Below are 20023 nucleotides of genomic sequence, written 5' to 3'. Positions count from 1 at the left end.
GGTGAGAGGAGTGTGTCTCCCTGGGAGGGGGGGGGTGAGAGTGAGAGGAGTGTGTCTCCCTGGAAGGGGGGGGTGAGAGTGAGAGGAGTGTGTCTCCCTGGAAGGGGGGGGGGTGTGAGAGGAGTGTGTCGCCCTGGAAGGTGGGGGTGAGAGTGAGAGGAGTGTGTCTCCCTGGAAGGGGGGGGGGTGAGAGTGAGAGGAGTGTGTCTCCCTGGGAAGGGGGGGGGGTGAGAGTGAGAGGAGTGTGTCGCCCTGGAAGGGGGGGGTGAGAGTGAGAGGAGTGTGTCTCCCTGGAAGGGGGGGGAGGTGAGAGGAGTGTGTCTCCCTGGGAGGGGGGGGTGAGAGTGAGAGGAGTGTGTCTCCCTGGAAGGGGGGGGGGTGAGAGTGAGAGGAGTGTGTCTCCCTGGGAGGGGGGGTGAGAGTGAGAGGAGTGTGTCGCCCTGGAAGGTGGGGGGGGTGAGAGTGAGAGGAGTGTGTCTCCCTGGGAGGGGGGGTGAGAGTGAGAGGAGTGTGTCGCCCTGGAAGGTGGGGGGGTGAGAGTGAGAGGAGTGTGTCTCCCTGGGAGGGGGGGTGAGAGTGAGAGGAGTGTGTCTCCCTGGAAGGGGGGGGGGTGAGAGTGAGAGGAGTGTGTCTCCCTGGGAAGGGGGGGGTGAGAGTGAGAGGAGTGTGTCTCCCTGGGAGGGGGGGTGAGAGTGAGAGGAGTGTGTCACCCTGGGAGGGGGGGTGAGAGTGAGAGGAGTGTGTCACCTGGGAGGGGGGGGGGTGAGAGTGAGAGGAGTGTGTCTCCCTGGGAGGGGGGGTGAGAGTGAGAGGAGTGTGTCGCCCTGGAAGGTGGGGGGGTGAGAGTGAGAGGAGTGTGTCTCCCTGGGAAGGGGGGGGGTGAGAGTGAGAGGAGTGTGTCTCCCTGGAAGGGGGGGGGGTGAGAGTGAGAGGAGTGTGTCTCCCTGGGAGGGGGGGTGAGAGTGAGAGGAGTGTGTCTCCCTGGGAGGGGGGGTGAGAGTGAGAGGAGTGTGTCACCCTGGGAGGGGGGGTGAGAGTGAGAGGAGTGTGTCACCCTGGGAGGGGGGGGTGAGAGTGAGAGGAGTGTGTCTCCTGGAAGGGGGGGTGGGGGGTGAGAGTGAGAGGAGTGTGTCGCCTGGAAGGGGGGGTGAGAGTGGAGAGGAGTGTGTCTCCCTGGAAGGGGGGGGGGTGAGAGGAGTGTGTCTCCCTGGGAGGGGGGGGGTGAGAGTGAGAGGAGTGTGTCTCCCTGGAAGGGGGGGGTGAGAGTGAGAGGAGTGTGTCTCCCTGGAAGGGGGGGGTGAGAGTGAGAGGAGTGTGTCTCCCTGGGAGGGGGGGGTGAGAGTGAGAGGAGTGTGTCTCCCTGGAAGGGGGGGGGGGGTGAGAGTGAGAGGAGTGTGTCTCCCTGGAAGGGGGGGGGGGGGTGAGAGGAGTGTGTCTCCCTGGAAGGGGGGGGGGGTGAGAGTGAGAGGAGTGTGTCACCCTGGAAGGGGGGGGGTGAGAGAGGAGTGTGTCTCCCTGGAAGGGGGGGGTGAGAGTGAGAGGAGTGTGTCTCCCTGGAAGGGGGGGTGAGAGTGAGAGGAGTGTGTCGCCCTGGAAGGGGGGGGGGTGAGAGTGAGAGGAGTGTGTCTCCCTGGAAGGGGGGGGGGGTGAGAGTGAGAGGAGTGTGTCTCCCTGGAAGGGGGGGGTGAGAGTGAGAGGAGTGTGTCGCCCTGGAAGGGGGGGGTGAGAGTGAGAGGAGTGTGTCTCCCTGGAAGGGGGGGGTGAGAGTGAGAGGAGTGTGTCTCCCTGGAAGGGGGGGGTGAGAGTGAGAGGAGTGTGTCTCCCTGGAGGGGGGGGGTGAGAGTGAGAGGAGTGTGTCTCCCTGGAGGGGGGGTGAGAGTGAGAGGAGTGTGTCTCCCTGGAAGGGGGGGGTGAGAGTGAGAGGAGTGTGTCTCCCTGGAAGGGGGGGTGAGAGTGAGAGGAGTGTGTCTCCCTGGAGGGGGGGGTGAGAGTGAGAGGAGTGTGTCTCCCTGGGAGGGGGGGTGAGAGTGAGAGGAGTGTGTCTCCCTGGAAGGGGGGGGGGGTGAGAGGAGTGTGTCTCCCTGGGAGGGGGGGGTGAGAGTGAGAGGAGTGTGTCTCCCTGGGAGGGGGGGGGGGGGGTGAGAGTGAGAGGAGTGTGTCGCCCTGGAAGGGGGGGGTGAGAGTGAGAGGAGTGTGTCTCCCTGGAAGGGGGGGGGGTGAGAGTGAGAGGAGTGTGTCACCCTGGAAGGGGGGGGGGTGAGAGGAGTGTGTCTCCCTGGAAGGGGGGGGGTGAGAGGAGTCTGTTGCCCTGGAAGGGGGGGGTGAGAGTGAGAGGAGTGTGTCTCCCTGGAAGGGGGGGGTGAGTGAGAGGAGTGTGTCTCCCTGGAAGGGGGGGGGGGTGAGAGGAGTCTGTTGCCCTGGAAGGGGGGGTGAGAGTGAGAGGAGTGTGTCTCCCTGGAAGGGGGGGGGGTGAGAGGAGTGTGTCTCCCTGGAAGGGGGGGGGTGAGAGTGAGAGGAGTGTGTCTCCCTGGAAGGGGGGGGGGGTGAGAGTGAGAGGAGTGTGTCTCCCTGGAAGGGGGGGGGGGGTGAGAGTGAGAGGAGTGTGTCTCCCTGGAAGGGGGGGGGGGTGAGAGGAGTGTGTCTGCCCTGGAAGGGGGGGGTGAGAGTGAGAGGAGTGTGTCGCCCTGGAAGGGGGGTGGGGGTGAGAGTGAGAGGAGTGTTGTCTCCCTGGAGGGGGGGGTGAGAGTGAGAGGAGTGTGTCTCCCTGGAAGGGGGGGGGGTGAGAGGAGTGTGTCACCCTGGAAGGGGGGGGGGAGTGAGAGGAGTGTGTCGCCCTGGAAGGGGGGGGGGTGAGAGGAGTGTGTCGCCCTGGAAGGGGGGGTGAGAGTGAGAGGAGTGTGTCTCCCTGGAAGGGGGGGGGGTGAGAGGAGTGTGTCTCCCTGGAAGGGGGGGGTGAGAGTGAGAGGAGTGTGTCACCCTGGAAGGGGGGGGGGGGGTGAGAGTGAGAGGAGTGTGTCTCCCTGGAAGGGGGGGGGTGAGAGTGAGAGGAGTGTGTCACCCTGGAAGGGGGGGGGGGTGAGAGTGAGAGGAGTTGTGTCTCCCTGGAAGGGGGGGGGGGTGAGAGTGAGAGGAGTGTGTCTCCCTGGAAGGGGGGGGGTGAGAGTGAGAGGAGTGTGTCTCCCTGGAAGGGGGGGGTGAGAGTGAGAGGAGTGTGTCTCCCTGGAAGGGGGGGGTGAGAGTGAGAGGAGTGTGTCTCCCTGGAAGGGGGGGGGTGAGAGTGAGAGGAGTGTGTCACCCTGGAAGGGGGGGGGGGAGGTGAGAGGAGTGTGTCTCCCTGGAAGGGGGGGGGGGGTGAGAGGAGGAGTGTGTCTCCCTGGGAAGGGGGGGGGTGAGAGTGAGAGGAGTGTGTCTCCCTGGAAGGGGGGGGTGAGAGTGAGAGTGAGAGGAGTGTGTCACCCTGGAAGGGGGGGGGGGTGAGAGTGAGAGGAGTGTGTCTCCCTGGAAGGGGGGGGTGAGAGTGAGAGGAGTGTGTCTCCCTGGAAGGGGGGGGGGGGGTCGAGAGTGAGAGGAGTGTGTCTCCCTGGAAGGGGGGGTGGGGGTGAGAGTGAGAGGAGTGTGTCTCCCTGGAAGGGGGGGGGGGTGAGAGTGAGAGGAGTGTGTCTCCCTGGAAGGGGGGGGGTGGTGAGAGGAGTGTGTCTCCCTGGAAGGGGGGGGTGAGAGTGAGAGGAGTGTGTCTCCCTGGAAGGGGGGGGTGAGAGTGAGAGGAGTGTGTCTCCCTGGAAGGGGGGGTGGGGGTGAGAGTGAGAGGAGTGTGTCTCCCTGGAAGGGGGGGGGTGAGAGTGAGAGGAGTGTGTCTCCCTGGAAGGGGGGGGGGTGAGAGTGAGAGGAGTGTGTCTCCCTGGAAGGGGGGGGGGTGAGAGTGAGAGGAGTGTGTCTCCCTGGAAGGGGGGGGGTGAGAGTGAGAGGAGTGTGTCGCCCTGGAAGGGGGGGGGTGAGAGTGAGAGGAGTGTGTCTCCCTGGAAGGGGGGGGGGTGAGAGGAGTGTGTCTCCCTGGAAGGGGGGGGGGTGAGAGTGAGAGGAGTGTGTCTCCCTGGAAGGGGGGGGGGTGAGAGGAGTGTGTCTCCCTGGAAGGGGGGGGGGGGGGGGTGAGAGGAGTGTGTCTCCCTGGAAGGGGGGGGTGAGAGTGAGAGGAGTGTGTCGCCCTGGAAGGGGGGGGGTGAGAGTGAGAGGAGTGTGTCTCCCTGGAAGGGGGGGGGGTGAGAGGAGTGTGTCTCCCTGGAAGGGGGGGGGTGAGAGTGAGAGGAGTGTGTCACCCTGGAAGGGGGGGGGTGGTGAGAGGAGTGTGTCTCCCTGGAAGGGGGGGGGTGAGAGTGAGAGGAGTGTGTCTCCCTGGAAGGGGGGGGCGGTGAGAGGAGTGTGTCTCCCTGGAAGGGGGGGGGTGAGAGTGAGAGGAGTGTGTCTCCCTGGAAGGGGGGGGGCGGTGAGAGTGAGAGGAGTGTGTCACCCTGGAAGGGGGGGGGGTGGTGAGAGGAGTGTGTCTCCCTGGAAGGGGGGGGGTGAGAGTGAGAGGAGTGTGTCGCCCTGGAAGGGGGGGGGTGGTGAGAGGAGTGTGTCTCCCTGGAAGGGGGGGGGTGGTGAGAGGAGTGTGTCTCCCTGGAAGGGGGGGGGGTGAGAGTGAGAGGAGTGTGTCTCCCTGGAAGGGGGGGGGTGGTGAGAGGAGTGTGTCTCCCTGGGAGGGGGGGGGTGTGAGAGTGAGAGGAGTGTGTCGCCCTGGAAGGGGGGGGTGAGAGTGAGAGGAGTGTGTCTCCCTGGAAGGGGGGGGGGTGAGAGTGAGAGGAGTGTGTCTCCCTGGGAGGGGGGTGGGGTGAGAGTGAGAGGAGTGTGTCGCCCTGGAAGGGGGGGTGAGAGTGAGAGGAGTGTGTCTCCCTGGGAGGGGGGGGGTGAGAGTGAGAGGAGTGTGTCACCCTGGAAGGGGGGGGGGGGTGAGAGGAGTGTGTCTCCCTGGAGGGGGGGGGGGTGAGAGGGAGTGTGTCTCCCTGGGAGGGGGGGGTGAGAGTGAGAGGAGTGTGTCTCCCTGGAAGGGGGGGGGTGAGAGTGAGAGGAGTGTGTCACCCTGGGAGGGGGGGGGTGAGAGTGAGAGGAGTGTGTCTCCCTGGGAAGGGGGGGGGTGAGAGTGAGAGGAGTGTGTCTCCCTGGAAGGGGGGTGGGGGTGAGAGTGAGAGGAGTGTGTCTCCCTGGAGGGGGGGTGAGAGTGAGAGGAGTGTGTCTCCCTGGAAGGGGGGGGGGGGGTGAGAGTGAGAGGAGTGTGTCTCCCTGGAAGGGGGGGGGGGTGAGAGTGAGAGGAGTGTGTCTCCCTGGAAGGGGGGGGGGGGTGAGAGTGAGAGGAGTGTGTCTCCCTGGGAGGGGGGGGTGAGAGTGAGAGGAGTGTGTCTCCCTGGAAGGGGGGGGGGGTGAGAGTGAGAGGAGTGTGTCTCCCTGGGAGGGGGGGGGGTGAGAGTGAGAGGAGTGTGTCTCCCTGGGAGGGGGGGGTGAGAGTGAGAGGAGTGTGTCACCCTGGGAGGGGGGGGTGAGAGTGAGAGGAGTGTGTCACCCTGGGAGGGGGGGGGTGAGAGTGAGAGGAGTGTGTCTCCCTGGAAGGGGGGGTGGGGGTGAGAGTGAGAGGAGTGTGTCGCCCTGGAAGGGGGGTGAGAGTGAGAGGAGTGTGTCTCCCTGGAAGGGGGGGGGAGGTGAGAGGAGTGTGTCTCCCTGGGAGGGGGGGGGGTGAGAGTGAGAGGAGTGTGTCTCCCTGGAAGGGGGGGGTGAGAGTGAGAGGAGTGTGTCTCCCTGGGAGGGGGGGGTGAGAGTGAGAGGAGTGTGTCTCCCTGGAAGGGGGGGGGGGGGGTGAGAGTGAGAGGAGTGTGTCTCCCTGGAAGGGGGGGGGGAGAGTGAGAGGAGTGTGTCTCCCTGGAAGGGGGGGGGGGTGAGAGTGAGAGGAGTGTGTCTCCCTGGAAGGGGGGGGGGGGGGTGAGAGGAGTGTGTCTCCCTGGAAGGGGGGGGTGAGAGTGAGAGGAGTGTGTCACCCTGGAAGGGGGGGTGAGAGTGAGAGGAGTGTGTCTCCCTGGGAGGGGGGGGTGAGAGTGAGAGGAGTGTGTCTCCCTGGGAGGGGGGGGGTGAGAGTGAGAGGAGTGTGTCTCCCTGGGAGGGGGGGGTGAGAGTGAGAGGAGTGTGTCGCCCTGGAAGGGGGGGGTGAGAGTGAGAGGAGTGTGTCTCCCTGGAAGGGGGGGGTGAGAGTGAGAGGAGTGTGTCTCCCTGGGAGGGGGGGGGTGAGAGTGAGAGGAGTGTGTCTCCCTGGAAGGGGGGGGGGGGTGAGAGTGAGAGGAGTGTGTCTCCCTGGAAGGGGGGGGGTGAGAGTGAGAGGAGTGTGTCTCCCTGGAAGGGGGGGGGGGGTGAGAGTGAGAGGAGTGTGTCTCCCTGGAAGGGGGGGGGGTGAGAGTGAGAGGAGTGTGTCTCCTGGAAGGGGGGGGGGTGAGAGTGAGAGGAGTGTGTCTCCCTGGGAGGGGGGGGTGAGAGTGAGAGGAGTGTGTCTCCCTGGAAGGGGGGGGTGAGAGTGAGAGGAGTGTGTCTCCCTGGGAGGGGGGGGTGAGAGTGAGAGGAGTGTGTCTCCCTGGAAGGGGGGGGGGGGGTGAGAGTGAGAGGAGTGTGTCTCCCTGGAAGGGGGGGGGTGAGAGTGAGAGGAGTGTGTCTCCCTGGAAGGGGGGGGGTGAGAGTGAGAGGAGTGTGTCTCCCTGGGAGGGGGGGGTGAGAGTGAGAGGAGTGTGTCTCCCTGGGAGGGGGGGGTGAGAGTGAGAGGAGTGTGTCTCCCTGGGAGGGGGGGGTGAGAGTGAGAGGAGTGTGTCTCCCTGGAAGGGGGGTGAGAGTGAGAGGAGTGTGTCTCCCTGGGAGGGGGGGGTGAGAGTGAGAGGAGTGTGTCTCCCTGGAAGGGGGGGTGAGAGTGAGAGGAGTGTGTCTCCCTGGAAGGGGGGGGGTGAGAGGAGTGTGTCTCCCTGGAAGGGGGGGGTGAGAGTGAGAGGAGTGTGTCTCCCTGGAAGGGGGGGGGGGGTGAGAGGAGTGTGTCGCCCTGGGAGGGGGGGGTGAGAGTGAGAGGAGTGTGTCTCCCTGGGAGGGGGGGGTGAGAGTGAGAGGAGTGTGTCTCCCTGGAAGGGGGGGGGGTGAGAGGAGTGTGTCTCCCTGGGAGGGGGGGGTGAGAGTGAGAGGAGTGTGTCTCCCTGGAAGGGGGGGGGGTGAGAGTGAGAGGAGTGTGTCTCCCTGGGAGGGGGGGGTGAGAGTGAGAGGAGTGTGTCGCCCTGGAAGGGGGGGGGTGAGAGTGAGAGGAGTGTGTCTCCCTGGGAGGGGGGGGTGAGAGTGAGAGGAGTGTGTCTCCCTGGAAGGGGGGGGGGGTGAGAGTGAGAGGAGTGTGTCTCCCTGGAAGGTGGGGGGGGGGTGAGAGTGAGAGGAGTGTGTCGCCCTGGAAGGGGGGGGGGGTGAGAGGAGTGTGTCTCCCTGGAAGGGGGGGGTGAGAGTGAGAGGAGTGTGTCTCCCTGGAAGGGGGGGGGTGAGAGTGAGAGGAGTGTGTCTCCCTGGAAGGGGGGGGTGAGAGTGAGAGGAGTGTGTCGCCCTGGAAGGGGGGGGTGAGAGTGAGAGGAGTGTGTCGCCCTGGAAGGGGGGGGTGAGAGTGAGAGGAGTGTGTCGCCCTGGAAGTGGGGGTGGGGGTGAGAGTGAGAGGAGTGTGTCACCCTGGAAGGGGGGGGGGGTGAGAGGAGTGTGTCTCCCTGGGAGGGGGGGGGTGAGAGTGAGAGGAGTGTGTCGCCCTGGAAGGGGGGGGGGTGAGAGGAGTGTGTCGCCCTGGAAGGGGGGGGGGGGTGAGAGTGAGAGGAGTGTGTCTCCCTGGAAGGGGGGGGGTGAGAGTGAGAGGAGTGTGTCTCCCTGGAAGGGGGGGGGGTGAGAGTGAGAGGAGTGTGTCGCCCTGGAAGGGGGGGTGGGGGTGAGAGTGAGAGGAGTGTGTCGCCCTGGAAGGGGGGGTGAGAGTGAGAGTGAGAGGAGTGTGTCGCCCTGGAAGGGGGGGTGAGAGTGAGAGGAGTGTGTCGCCCTGGAAGGGGGGGGGGGGGTGAGATGAGTGAGTCGCCCTGGAAGGGGGGGGTGAGTCGGGTGGGAGGGGTCGGAGGAGTGTCTCGCCCTTGAATACTCTTCACCATTGCCCATGTCCCTATTAACACCTTGTGTGCGTTCGACTGCAAAAAATGCGCGAGTCCTCTTAACCAGCACGGCCGACAGATACCCAAGTGGAGATCTTGCCGTTGCCCCCCTACTGATGTGTCCTGTTTTGTTTGTTTTGGCAGAATATCAAGTCCTTGATGGGGGTGGAGAGGACCAAAGGTTTCTGTCATGTGGTGGTGTCGTCCAACCTACGAGATGGGGTCTCCCACCTGGTACAGTCCTCCGGCCTGGGGGGAATGAAACACAACACTGTGTTGGTGGCATGGCCAGATTTGTGGAGGCAATCGGATGGTCCAACCGGCTGGAAGAGCTTCGTTGGTCAGTATTGCATTTTTCAAATTATTCACTGGAAGTTTGCGCGATGAGTAGTAGAGGTGGGAAGTCCAATTTAACGATCAAATTGTTTTCAGAATACGCCAGGGCTCCATTTTTGTTCCTTCAGTTTCGGAGTGACCTGATCGAGGTGTTAAAAAGGGATTCGATAGGATGGATGCACGCAAATTATTTCCTCTGGTGGGAGAATCCAGAACAAGAGGGCGTTACCTTAAATTAGAGCTCGGCCTTTCAGGAGTGAAATCAGGAAGCACTTTTTCACACAAAGGGTAGTAGAAATCTGGAACACTGTTTCCACCCCCCAAAAGGCTGTGGATGCTGGGGGTCAATTGAAGCTTTCAAGACTGAGATCAATAGATTTTTGATAGGTAAGAGTATCAAAGAATAAGGAGCAAAGGTGGGTAAATGGAGTTGAGGTCCAGATAAGCCATGATCTAATTGAATGCTGTAACAGGCTCGAGGGGCTGAATGGCCTCCTCCTGTTCCTATGTAACAGGCTCGAGGGGCTGAATGGCCTCCTCCTGTCTCTATGTTCCTCTTGCAGGAGTATAAAGTCACATTTCAGGCACGAGTGACTTTGTGTGACACGCTCACACGTCATGAATCTCTTCTGTCTCGTTCCCGCATCATGTTTGCAGAGAACCACCTGAGGAGAGTGGGCATAATGAATGAAACGTCAACATAATGTTATCGGAAATCAGGAGCTAAACTCGGCTCTGCCTTGGTCCCTTCATTATAAAGGACAACACCTCAGATCAAAATCCATTAAGCCTCTTTAACTTTATGTTGTGTGAGGTTATTTCCTTCCTGGTACCCAGACATAACTTACATAGAATTACATTGAATTTACAGCACAGAAACAGGCTTATTCAACCCATCTGGTCTATGCCTGTGTTTATGCTCCACGCGAGCCTCCTCCCACCCTTCTTCATCTAACCCTTTTAGCATATCCTTCTATTCCTTTCTCCCTCATGTGTTTATCTAGCTTCCCTGTAAATGCATCAATGCTATTCACCTCAACTACTCCATGTGGTAGTGAGTTCCACATTCTAACCCCTCTCTGGGTAAAGAAGTTTCCCCTGAATTCCCCATTGGATTTATTAGTGACTATCTTATATTTATGACCCCAAGTTTTGGTCTCCTCTACAGGTGAAAACATCTTCTCTACGTCTACCCTATCAAAATCCTTCATAATCTTAAAGACCTCTATCAGGTCACCACTTGGTCTTCTCGTTTCTACAGAAAAGAGCCCCAGTCTGTTCGATCTTTCCTGATAGGTATAACTTCAGTTCTGGTATCGTCCTAGTAAATCTTTTTTGCACCTTCACCAGTGACACTATATCCTTTTCATAATATGGAGATCAGAAATGTGTACAGTGCTCCAAGTGTGTTCTAACCAAGGTTCTATATAAGTTTAACATAACTTCTCTGCTATTCAATTCTATCCCTCTAGAGATGAATCCCAGTGCTTGATTTGCTTTTTTTAATAGCCTTATTAATCTGTGTCGCTACTTTTAGTGATTTGTGTATCTGTACCCCGAGATCCCTTTGCTCCTCTACCCCATTTAGACTCTTATTATCTACAATTTTACAACACCAAGTTATAGTCCAGCAATTTTATTTTAAATTCACAAGCTTTCGGAGACTTCCTCCTTGGAAGGAGGAAGTCTCCGAAAGCTTGTGAATTTAAAATAAAATTGCTGGACTATAACTTGGTGTTGTAAAATTGTTTACAATTGTCAACCCCAGTCCATCACCGGCATCTCCACATCTTATTATCTAAGCAGTATGTGGCCTCCTTATTCTTCCTACCAAAATGCACTTATCTATATTGAAATTCATTTGCCAAATTAACGTCGTCTTGTATTATTAACGTTGTCTTGTATTTTGAACACACATAATCCAAATCAGTCATGTTAGCTGTGCCCCGTATGCTTCTGACCTCATATCAAACTGTGGATAGTCGGCCAAGATTCTGAGGAGTGCAGCCGGACACTAATACTTTTTTATTCATTCTCGCGAAGTGGGCGTCACCAGCAAGGCCAGCATTTATTGCCCATTTCTCGTTGCCCTTGAGAAGGTGGTGGTGAGCCAGGATTTTGACCCAGCGATGATGAAGGAATGGCGATATATTTCTAAGTCGGGATGGTGTGTGACTTGGAAGGGAACGTGCAGGTGGTGGTGTTCCCATGTGCCTGCTGCCCTTGTCCTTCTAGGTGGTAGAGGTCGTGGGTTTGGGAGGTGCTGCTGAAGAAGCCTTGGCGAGTTGCTGCAGTGCATCCTGTGGATGGTACACACTGCAGCCACAGTGCACCAGTGGTGAAGGGAGTGAATGTTTAGGGTGGTGGATGGGGTGCCAATCAAGCAGGCTGCTTTGTCCTGCTAAATAACACAATAGTTCTGAAAATATTTTACTGTGTAGTTACACATCAGCCAATATTTGGTTTAGGGCATTATTTAATACACACTCGGGATACCTTGGGTAACGACAGGGCTTAATGTAGGCATATGTCTGTCATTGGAGATTTTCTAAGCAAGAGCAAAACTTATTTGCTGCTAATCCACACCATCATTTGAAATGTAAAGCTCATTATCTTATAAACAGGTCAGACATGTTTTTTTTTATGAAGAGTTAACAGTTTGAAACTTTGTGTTTTAAATAATGAGATAAAAGGCACCTTTCTACCATAGCATGTATTTTCAGTAGTTGCATGAAGATGCTTTGTGTGCTTCCTGACACAACAGGCACTGTATCTGGATCACTCCTCTCAATAGGCAGCAGGTGGCGCTCACAGCTCACTTTTAAATGATGTGGAGATGCCGGTGATGGACTGGGGTTGACAATTGTAAACAATTTTACAACACCAAGTTATAGTCCAGCAATTTTATTTTAAATTCACAAGCTTTCGGAGGCTACCTCCTTCCTCAGGTGAACGATGTGGAGGCTACCTCGTTCACCTGAGGAAGGAGGTAGCCTCCGAAAGCTTGTGAATTTAAAATAAAATTGCTGGACTATAACTTGGTGTTGTAAAATTGTTTACACTTTTAAATGATGGAAGGACCAGTCCCTGCAGTTAATGGCCTTCCTCCCAGGAGTATGAGACTGTGTGATAGTTTTTGAGAAGCTGGATAATTAAGATGATGTGACAGTGGATCTCATGCTGGAGAAAACCTATATGAATGTTGGTCGCGCGGGGAGGGCGTGCACTGCGGACGGCGCGGGGAGGGCGTGCACTGCGGACGGCGCGGGGAGGGCGTGCACTGCGGACGGCGCGGGGAGGGCGTGCACTGCGGACGGCGCGGGGAGGGCGTGCACTGCGGACGGCGCGGGGAGGGCGTGCACTGCGGACGGCGCGGGGAGGGCGTGCACTGCGGACGGCGTGCACTCAGTCCACTTCAATCTTCCTTTGCTCTGGCCTAACTGCATTGGCTTCCCCTGCCCTCCCCACCACAACCTGAGGCTGTGAAGGTTAATCTTCGCCTTTCTTTCTACCCCTGCCCACCAGGGGTTAAACCTGGTCAGGGTGACTCGGTGACACATTCGCTTAGTCAGTTCATGGGGAGAGGGGAAGAGGAGAGGCCTGTTTCGATGAATTTCATCTTCACTCGAAAGAAGCCCGTTCTTCCTTTTCAGAAGGAGCACTCTGATTTGCGAGTGACGGTAATTAATGTGCTGGTTCTGCCTCGTTGCAGACACGGTGCGTGAAACGACTGCTGCTCACCAAGCACTGCTGGTGGCCAAGAACATAGATTCCTTCCCGACAAATCAGGAGCGTTTTGCCGGAGGCACCATCGATATCTGGTGGATTGTGCACGATGGGGGATTACTAATGTTACTGCCGTTCCTCCTGAGCCAACACAAGGTAAACCTTCTACACGTTCAGAGATTCAGTTGTGTGACTGGAAGTTTAACACCTCGCTTCTTGTGCTACGAATGCAGCCATAGTCATCCGTGCCTTTGTTACCCCCGGACTCGACTATTCCAGTGCTGTCCTGGACGGCCTCCCATCTTCCATCCTCCGTAAACTTCAGCTCACCCAAAACTCCACTGCCCGTATCCTAACTCACACCAAGTCCCGTTCACCCATCACCCCTGTGCTCACCAACCTATATTGGCTCCCAGTCCCAGCCACGCCTGGATTTTAAAATTCTCATCCTTGTGTTCAAATCCCACCATGACTTTGCCCCTCCCTATCTCTGTAACCTCCTCCAGCCCGGCTACCCTCCAAGATCTCTGCGTTCCTCCAATTCTGGCCTCTTGCATACCCCCACTTCCTTCGCCCCACCATTGGCGGCCTTGCCTTCAGCTGCCTAGACACCAAGCTCTGGAATTCCCTCCCTAAACCTCTCCGCCTCTTTACCTCTCTCTTCCTTTAAGGCGCTCTTTAAAACCTACCTCTTTGACCAAGCTTTTATTCACCTGTCCAGTATCTCCTTATGTGGCTCGGTGTCAAATTTTGTTTGATAATTGCTCCTGTGAATCGCCTTGGGACGCTTTACAACATTAAAGGCGCCTGTATAAATGCAAGTTGTTGCTGTTTATAATTGAGGTGGCTTTTTGAGAGGAGTGACCTGGTGGATCTGTTGCAGGTTTGGAAGAAGTGCAAGATGCGCATCTTCACCGTCGCCCAGATAGATGACAACAGCATCCAGATGAAGAAAGACCTGCAGCTGTTCCTCTACCAGCTGCGCCTCGATGCCGAGGTAGAGGTGGTGGAAATGGTAAGAGCATTCCAGCCGTTACAGAACATGAACTCATCGATCTCAGGATCTGTCATTCACTCCCCGCCTCTCCACTTGTTTAATATGCAGACCTGGTTGGGGGACATTCAAAGAATTTCAACACATCTCAGGTCAGCAGAGATCTATCGGTCACACTTTGACTTATTCGTACAATCCTGTTGGTGACCCTTGAAGTCTTTACTTGGGGTGCACTGTCCAACGAGAGGGGGTAGAAATTTGTCCAGGCTCGATTTCGGTTCATTGTAGTCGCAACATGCACCCGAACCGGGAGGCCTGGGACTGACCCAAAATTGGGCCTCAGGCCTCATCTAAGTAATCTGGATGATCTGCCGGCACCTGTCCCATCTCCACAGGCACCTTGCCCAACTGGTGAATCCAACATTTTTTTTTGAAATAACTTGCTCTCCATTGGCCACTGACTGATCCTGAGGCTTGACCAATTTCAGCAAAGGGGCTAAAATGGGCGTCAGGCCCCTCATTTACATATGTAAGGGGACTAACTCCCCTGCCCTGGATGCCTGAAGAATGGCCCGACCTAATTTCGGGTGTCTTTGAGGTGCAAGATGTTGGCCCCCAAACGGTATCAAAAGTGCGCTCTTTTCAAAGGGACAGGAGAAATTATAATGGGGAATAAGGAAATGGCAGAGATATTAAACAAATATTTTGTATCTGTCTTCACAGTAGAAGATACAAAAAACATACCCAAAATAGTGAGGAACCAAAGTTCTAATGAAAGTGAGGAACTTAAAGTAATTAAGATTAGTGAAGAAAAAGTACTGGAGAAATTAATGGGACTAATATCCGACAAATTCCCTGGATCTGATGGCCTACATCGTAGGGTTCTCAGATGTGGCTGCAGAGATAGTGGATGCATTGGTTTTGATCTTTCAGAATTCCCTAGATTCTAGAATGGTCCCCATGGATTGGAAGGTAGCAAATGTAGTCCCACTATTCAAGAAAGGAAAGAGAGAGAGAGAGAGAGAGAGAGAAAACAGGGAACTATAGGCCAGTTAGCCAGACATCAGTAGTAGGAAAAATGCTAGAATCTATTATTAAGGACATAGCAAGAGGGCACTTAGAAAATCATCATTTGGTTGAGCAGTCAACACAGTTTTATGATCGGGAAATCATAATAACCAGAGGTTATTACACAAGATTAGAGCTCATGGGATTGGGGGTAATATATTAGCATGGATTGAGGATTGGTTAACGGACAGAAAACTGAGAGTAGGAATAAATGGGTCATTTTTGGGTTAGCCGGTTGTAACTAGTGGGGTGCCGTAAGGGTCAATACTTGGGCCTCAGCTGTTTACAATTGGTCCCCTCATTTAAATCGTTGAGATATATTGCAATGTAGCAAAAGCTAGGTGAGAAAGTGAGCTGTGAGGAGGATGCAAAGAGGCTGCAAAGGGATTTAGACATGTTAAGTGAGTGGGCGAGAAGGTGGCAGATGGAATGTAATGTGGGGAAATGTGAAATTATCCACTTTGGTAGGAAGAATAGAAAAGCCAAATATTTTTTAAAAGGTGAGTGACGAAGGAATGTTGGTATTTAGAGGGATCTGGGTGTCCTTGTACACGAATTACAGAAAGTTAACATGCAGGTGCAGCAAGCAATTAGGAAGGCAAGTGGTATGTTTGCCTTTATTGCAAGGGGGTTGGAATATAAGAGTAAGGAAGTCTTGCTGCAATTACATAGGGCTCTGGTGAGACCACACCTGGAGCACTGTGCACAGTTTTGGTCTCCTTACCTAAGGAAGGATATACTTGCCTTCGAGGCGGTGCAACGAAGGTTCACTAGGGATTGATTCCTGGGATGAAACGGTCCTCCAATGAGGAGAGACTGAGTAGAATGGGCCTATATTTTCTGAAGTTTAGAAGAATGAGAGGTGATCTCATTGAAACATATAAGATGCTGAGAGGATGTTTCCCCTGGCTGGGGAGTCTAGAACTAGGGGTCATAATCTCAAGATAAGGAATTGGCCATTTAGGACCAAGATGAGGAAAGACTTCTTCACCCAGAGGGTTGTGAATCTTTGGAATCTTCTACCCCAGAGGGCTGTGGATGCTCAGCCGTTGAGTATATTCAAGACTGAGATCGATAGATTTCTGGACACTACAGGAATCAAGGAATATGGCAATAGGGCAGGAAAGGGGAGTTGAGGTGGAAGATCAGCCATGATCTTATTGAATGGCGGAGCAGGATCGAGGGGCCTTATGACCTACTTCTGCTCCTATTTCTCGTGTGCTTCTGTTAAGCAGGAATAGGCCATTCAGCCCCTCACGCCTATTCCGTCATTCAATTAGATCATGGCTGATCTGTATCTCAACTCCATTTCCCTGCCTTTGCTCCACATCCCTTGATGCCCCTTACCTAACAAAAATCTATTGATCTCGAAAGCTCCAATTGACCCCCAGCATCCACAGCCTTTTAAGGGAGAGAATTCCAGATTTCTACAACCCTTTGTGAGAAGAAGTGCTTCCTGATTTCACTCCTGAACGGCCTAGCTCTAATTTTAAGTTTATGACCCCTTGCTCTGGATCTCCCACCATAGGAAATAGGGCAGATAAAGAGAAACTATCAACTTCTTTAACCATCTTAAGCACCTCGATCAGATCACCCCTAAACTCAAAGGAATACAAACAAAGTTATGCATACTGTCCTCATAATTTCATACACCACCAGTATATTTAAGATCCTGAGCTAATGGCGCCCCACAGGAGGTTCATTATTTATCTTTGGGGCTTTGTCCCTTTTTTTTAAAATTCCCAGCTTGACAATGATATTTCAGCCTTCACATACGAGCGGACCTTGATGATGGAACAGAGATCCCAGATGCTGAAACAGATGCAGCTCTCGAAGAACGAGAGAGAACGAGAGGTAAGCTTGTTTTGGCAGCGACCCTGGTCGCTACTGCCCAAGAATTGTACATATGTTCCATGGAAAAATGATTGTAATGCCAGATTTTGTTCATTGTGCTGAGGTAATGGGCTGGATTTTGCTGTGAAAATAACAGTGAGTCTAACTGCGCTCACTGTTATTTATGTGCAAATTGCACAGCAACTTCCAACGATCGCACATGCGCGATAAAACGCGGAAATCCGGAAGTTGCTGTCCGAGATGCACCGCCCCTCCGTAAGCTGCATGAAATCGGCATCTCGCCGTCTGGCTCCCCGTTCAAATACACTGAACGGTGTGAAGTTCCTGTGCTGACGTCACAGATACAGACTGAACTCGCCACAAAAAAGTTAGGACTTGTCTATTCCACTCTAAGTACCCTCTGAATAGCATGATAAGTCTTAATTACTTCCAAACAACCCCACTGGCACTAAAAATTAACTGTTATAAGTGTGGAGTCTCATTACTTCAGCTTTTAATTAATGTTGGAGATTTTAAAAAAAAATTTTAATAATGTTTTTTTTACATTTTCTTTCTGTCTCTTTTATTTCTCTCTCTCTTAATCCAATCTTTCTTTCCCTCTCTTTATCCAATCTTTCTTTCCCTCTCTTTATTTCTCTTTCTGTACCTGATTTGACCTTGAATTCTCTATTCCAACTTACACTTCCTAGTTCAGACTCTGCGCTGCTCATTAACGATCCTTCAATCTGATTGGTTAAGGAGACACACAGTTGCTTGCCCTGTTCACACAGGTCCCAGATGCCCTGTAGAGGGCTCCGTGCTGTTTGGCTCTCCCGCTGACAGCAACTTGCCGTGCAAAACCCCACAGAAAGTCTATGGGCACGTGCAAGTCTGACAAACGACTGGTGCCATTCGTTCACGGCTCACGGCAAAATCCGGCCCATTAATGTTTGAATTAAATAGAATTTGTTTGCTGATTCGCTGTATACTGGAGATTTCACATCTATTTGATAAGCTTAGTTCTAATGAAATGTTAATTTTAAAATGTTCTGCATAATATTTGCATAATTTGCATAAAATCCTGGAACTCCCTTCCTAACAGCACTGTGGGAGAACCGTCATCACACAGACTGCAGCGGTTCAAGAAGGCGGCTCACCACCACCTCAAGGGCATTTAGGGATGGGCAATAAATGCCGGCCTCGCCAGCGACGCCCACATCCCATGAACGAATAAATTTTTAAAAAATTTCTACTATAGTTTAGTATAATGTATAAATATTTCATTATTATTCTTGCAGTATCAATGCAAAAAAATATATTAAACAGCTAAGGTTAACAAAAGAAGAGTGTCATTCATAAGGAGTCTGGAACGCAATTCCAGTGGGTTATCGCTGAAACAAGGCTATAGCCTGCAGGCTGACCCTGAACAGTTACTGCCTGTAACAAGCACGTGATAATTAGTTAATAAACACAACAAATGATTGCTTGAAGCTGATCAGTCAAATGAGTCGAGCTTAGTTCTTGATGTCATAAGGCAGGAGTTTGACCAGTGTTTTTTTTGAGATGGTGTAGGTTGGGGTAACAGTGCTCTGAATAATGGAATGGTACAACATGGAGTTGGGTTCATGATTTCCCTCTCAGCGAGTTGCTGATCTAGTCTGAAGAGATTGTTGGGTGATGACTGTTTAGTCACAAACAGCTCCTTGGATTCGTAATCTTGTCTGACCCGACACTGGGATGAAAAAGTGCCGTGAGTGGCTTGAAAAGCCAGTTAATGAGTGGGAGCCCTCAAAGTCTAAGTCTGCTTCTCACTGTCAGCTACGCCCATTTTCTACAAAAACCTAAATCTGCTCGGTGATGGAATATTGTAAACCCGTTGACTCCTTGACTTGGTACAGCCCAAAACCACACAGACCAGCGGACTTGACCATGATCATCTCCCCCTCTTCATGGTAGAGTCTACAGTCTGTGACATCAAAGCCATGTGACCAGGCTGTTAATCCTTTAAAGGGAAAGAACTGGAGCATCACCACAAGTTACAAGCATTAAAAAGAAAGAACAGACTTGCATTTAAATAGCAACTTTCATATCTTCAGAATGTCCCAAAGCGTTTCACAGCCAATGAAGTACTTTGGAAGTATAACTGTTGCGATACAGGCAGACGTAGCACCCCATTTGTGTACCGCAAGGTCCCACAAACAGCAATGTGATAATGACCAGATATTCTGTTTTAGTGATGTTGGTTGAGGGATAAATGTCAGCCAGGGCACCAGGCAGAACTCCCCTGCTCTTCTTCGAAATAGTGCCATGGGATCTTTTACGTCCACCAGAGGGGGCAGACGGGGCCTCAGTTTAACTTCTTATCCGAAGGCATCTCTTCTGACAGTGCAGCACTCCCTCGCTGCTGCACTGGAGTGTCAGCCTGGATTATGAGCTCAAGTCTCTGGGGTGGGACTTGAACCCACAACCTTCTGACTCTGAAGCGAGAGATCTACCACTGAGCCACGGCTGACACAACAAATCAGATTACCACGTTTACACCAACAGTCTAGGAGCTGCCTTACATCAACTTTCTGAATCAAACCAGAAAGCCTAGACTGAATACCGGCTCAGTGAATATCAGGGATGCTGCCTGGAGCTCTGTCCCCTCTACACGGAATTTGGAATACAGAGTTGACTATCAAGTACCAAGTCATCCTGGGGCGTAATCGGAGCTAGTGAGAACTTGCAAATTGCCTATTGTTACCCAAGTACAATTTATCCAAGTCTTTCTGTGCTCTTAGCCACCAGGCCCAATCCATATTCTGCTTTAATTGTCTCTGGTTGCACGTTGTTGCTGTTCCATCTACTTATTGTATCTACAGTTGGTGCAGCTCCTGCCCTGGGCACTTGACAATTTGCAAAGTTTCCGTGACCAACTAATAATTAAACTCTGAATGACCTCTGCCTCTGTTTACTTAAGAACAATCATACTTTATGCCTTTACAGGCCAGCTTGAAAAACAGCTCCATCTTTGCAGCACGATAATACACTTTTGGGGTAAAATTCAACTTCTGTTCAGGCACAAAATGGGTGTTAGCAGATCGGGGGCCCGTCACACGCCCCACCCATTATATACACGCCACCCGATTCTCCTTCCCATTGATTTTCACCCCAAGCGTGTTGTGTGGTAGAATATGTATTGACCCAATTACTGTGAGCAATGCAATGGGACATCAACTAGTACACAATGGGAAGACAGGACCAAGGAGCTAATCACCTGGCCGGAGTTGAGCGGTGGAGCATATGGGTTATGGGGGTGAAGCCCTGGGGAAGATGACTGAAAACAGTCTTCAGGAGGGAATATACAGGAATCTGTTCAACAACTGCATGATTAGTGTCATAGCTGATAATATAATAAAACAGTACTGAGGCTTCTGGAGAAAATAACTAAACTGGTTTATTGAAAAAGCTTGGTAACAGAAATCGACAGTTTCCTAGAAGTAAAGGGAATTAGGGGTTACGGGGAGCGGGCAGGAAATTGGACATGAATTTAGATTTGAGGTTAGGATCAGATCAGCCATGATCTTATTGAATGGCGGAGCAGGCTCGAGGGGCCGATTGGCCTACTCCTGCTCCTATTTCTTATGTTCTTATGTAAAATCTGAAGGACAGGTAACTATAAAAATGTACGTAGCTAGAAATACACTTTCATCATTGCAATTAGGAAATGGTCACAACAAACAGTGATAATTTGTGTTGGATTTTTAATCTGATCAATCTGAGGTTAAGGATGCACAAATTATGTCTGTATTGATTGTGATGTGGATCCATTCCTCACACACTCGTGGACCACTGTCTTCAGTGTTGGACTGAT

The 20023-nt window shown here is 53.4% G+C and overlaps 1 protein-coding gene across 6 annotated transcripts in view; it reads left to right on the top strand.

Moving 5' to 3' along the window:
- Positions 1-20023, top strand: part of LOC137335377 (solute carrier family 12 member 7-like) — a 259685-nt gene that overhangs the window by 216821 nt on the left and 22841 nt on the right. For 5 of the 6 annotated variants that reach the window (XM_068000752.1, XM_068000747.1, XM_068000733.1 and 2 more), the window contains exons 18-21: positions 8355-8550; positions 12259-12428; positions 13156-13287; positions 16081-16188. In XM_068000752.1, the coding sequence (XP_067856853.1) occupies positions 8355-8550; positions 12259-12428; positions 13156-13287; positions 16081-16188 (606 nt within the window). Of the gene's footprint in view, positions 1-8354; positions 8551-12258; positions 12429-13155; positions 13288-16080; positions 16189-17269; positions 17635-20023 lie in introns of those variants that run through there. The other variant, XM_068000758.1, reaches the window with a different exon arrangement.

This window comes from Heptranchias perlo, chromosome 2 (assembly GCF_035084215.1).
Source record: "Heptranchias perlo isolate sHepPer1 chromosome 2, sHepPer1.hap1, whole genome shotgun sequence".
NCBI lineage: Eukaryota > Metazoa > Chordata > Chondrichthyes > Hexanchiformes > Hexanchidae > Heptranchias > Heptranchias perlo.
The sequence above is the reverse complement of the archived record's forward strand: the minus strand, read 5'-3'. Positions and strand labels throughout refer to the sequence as shown.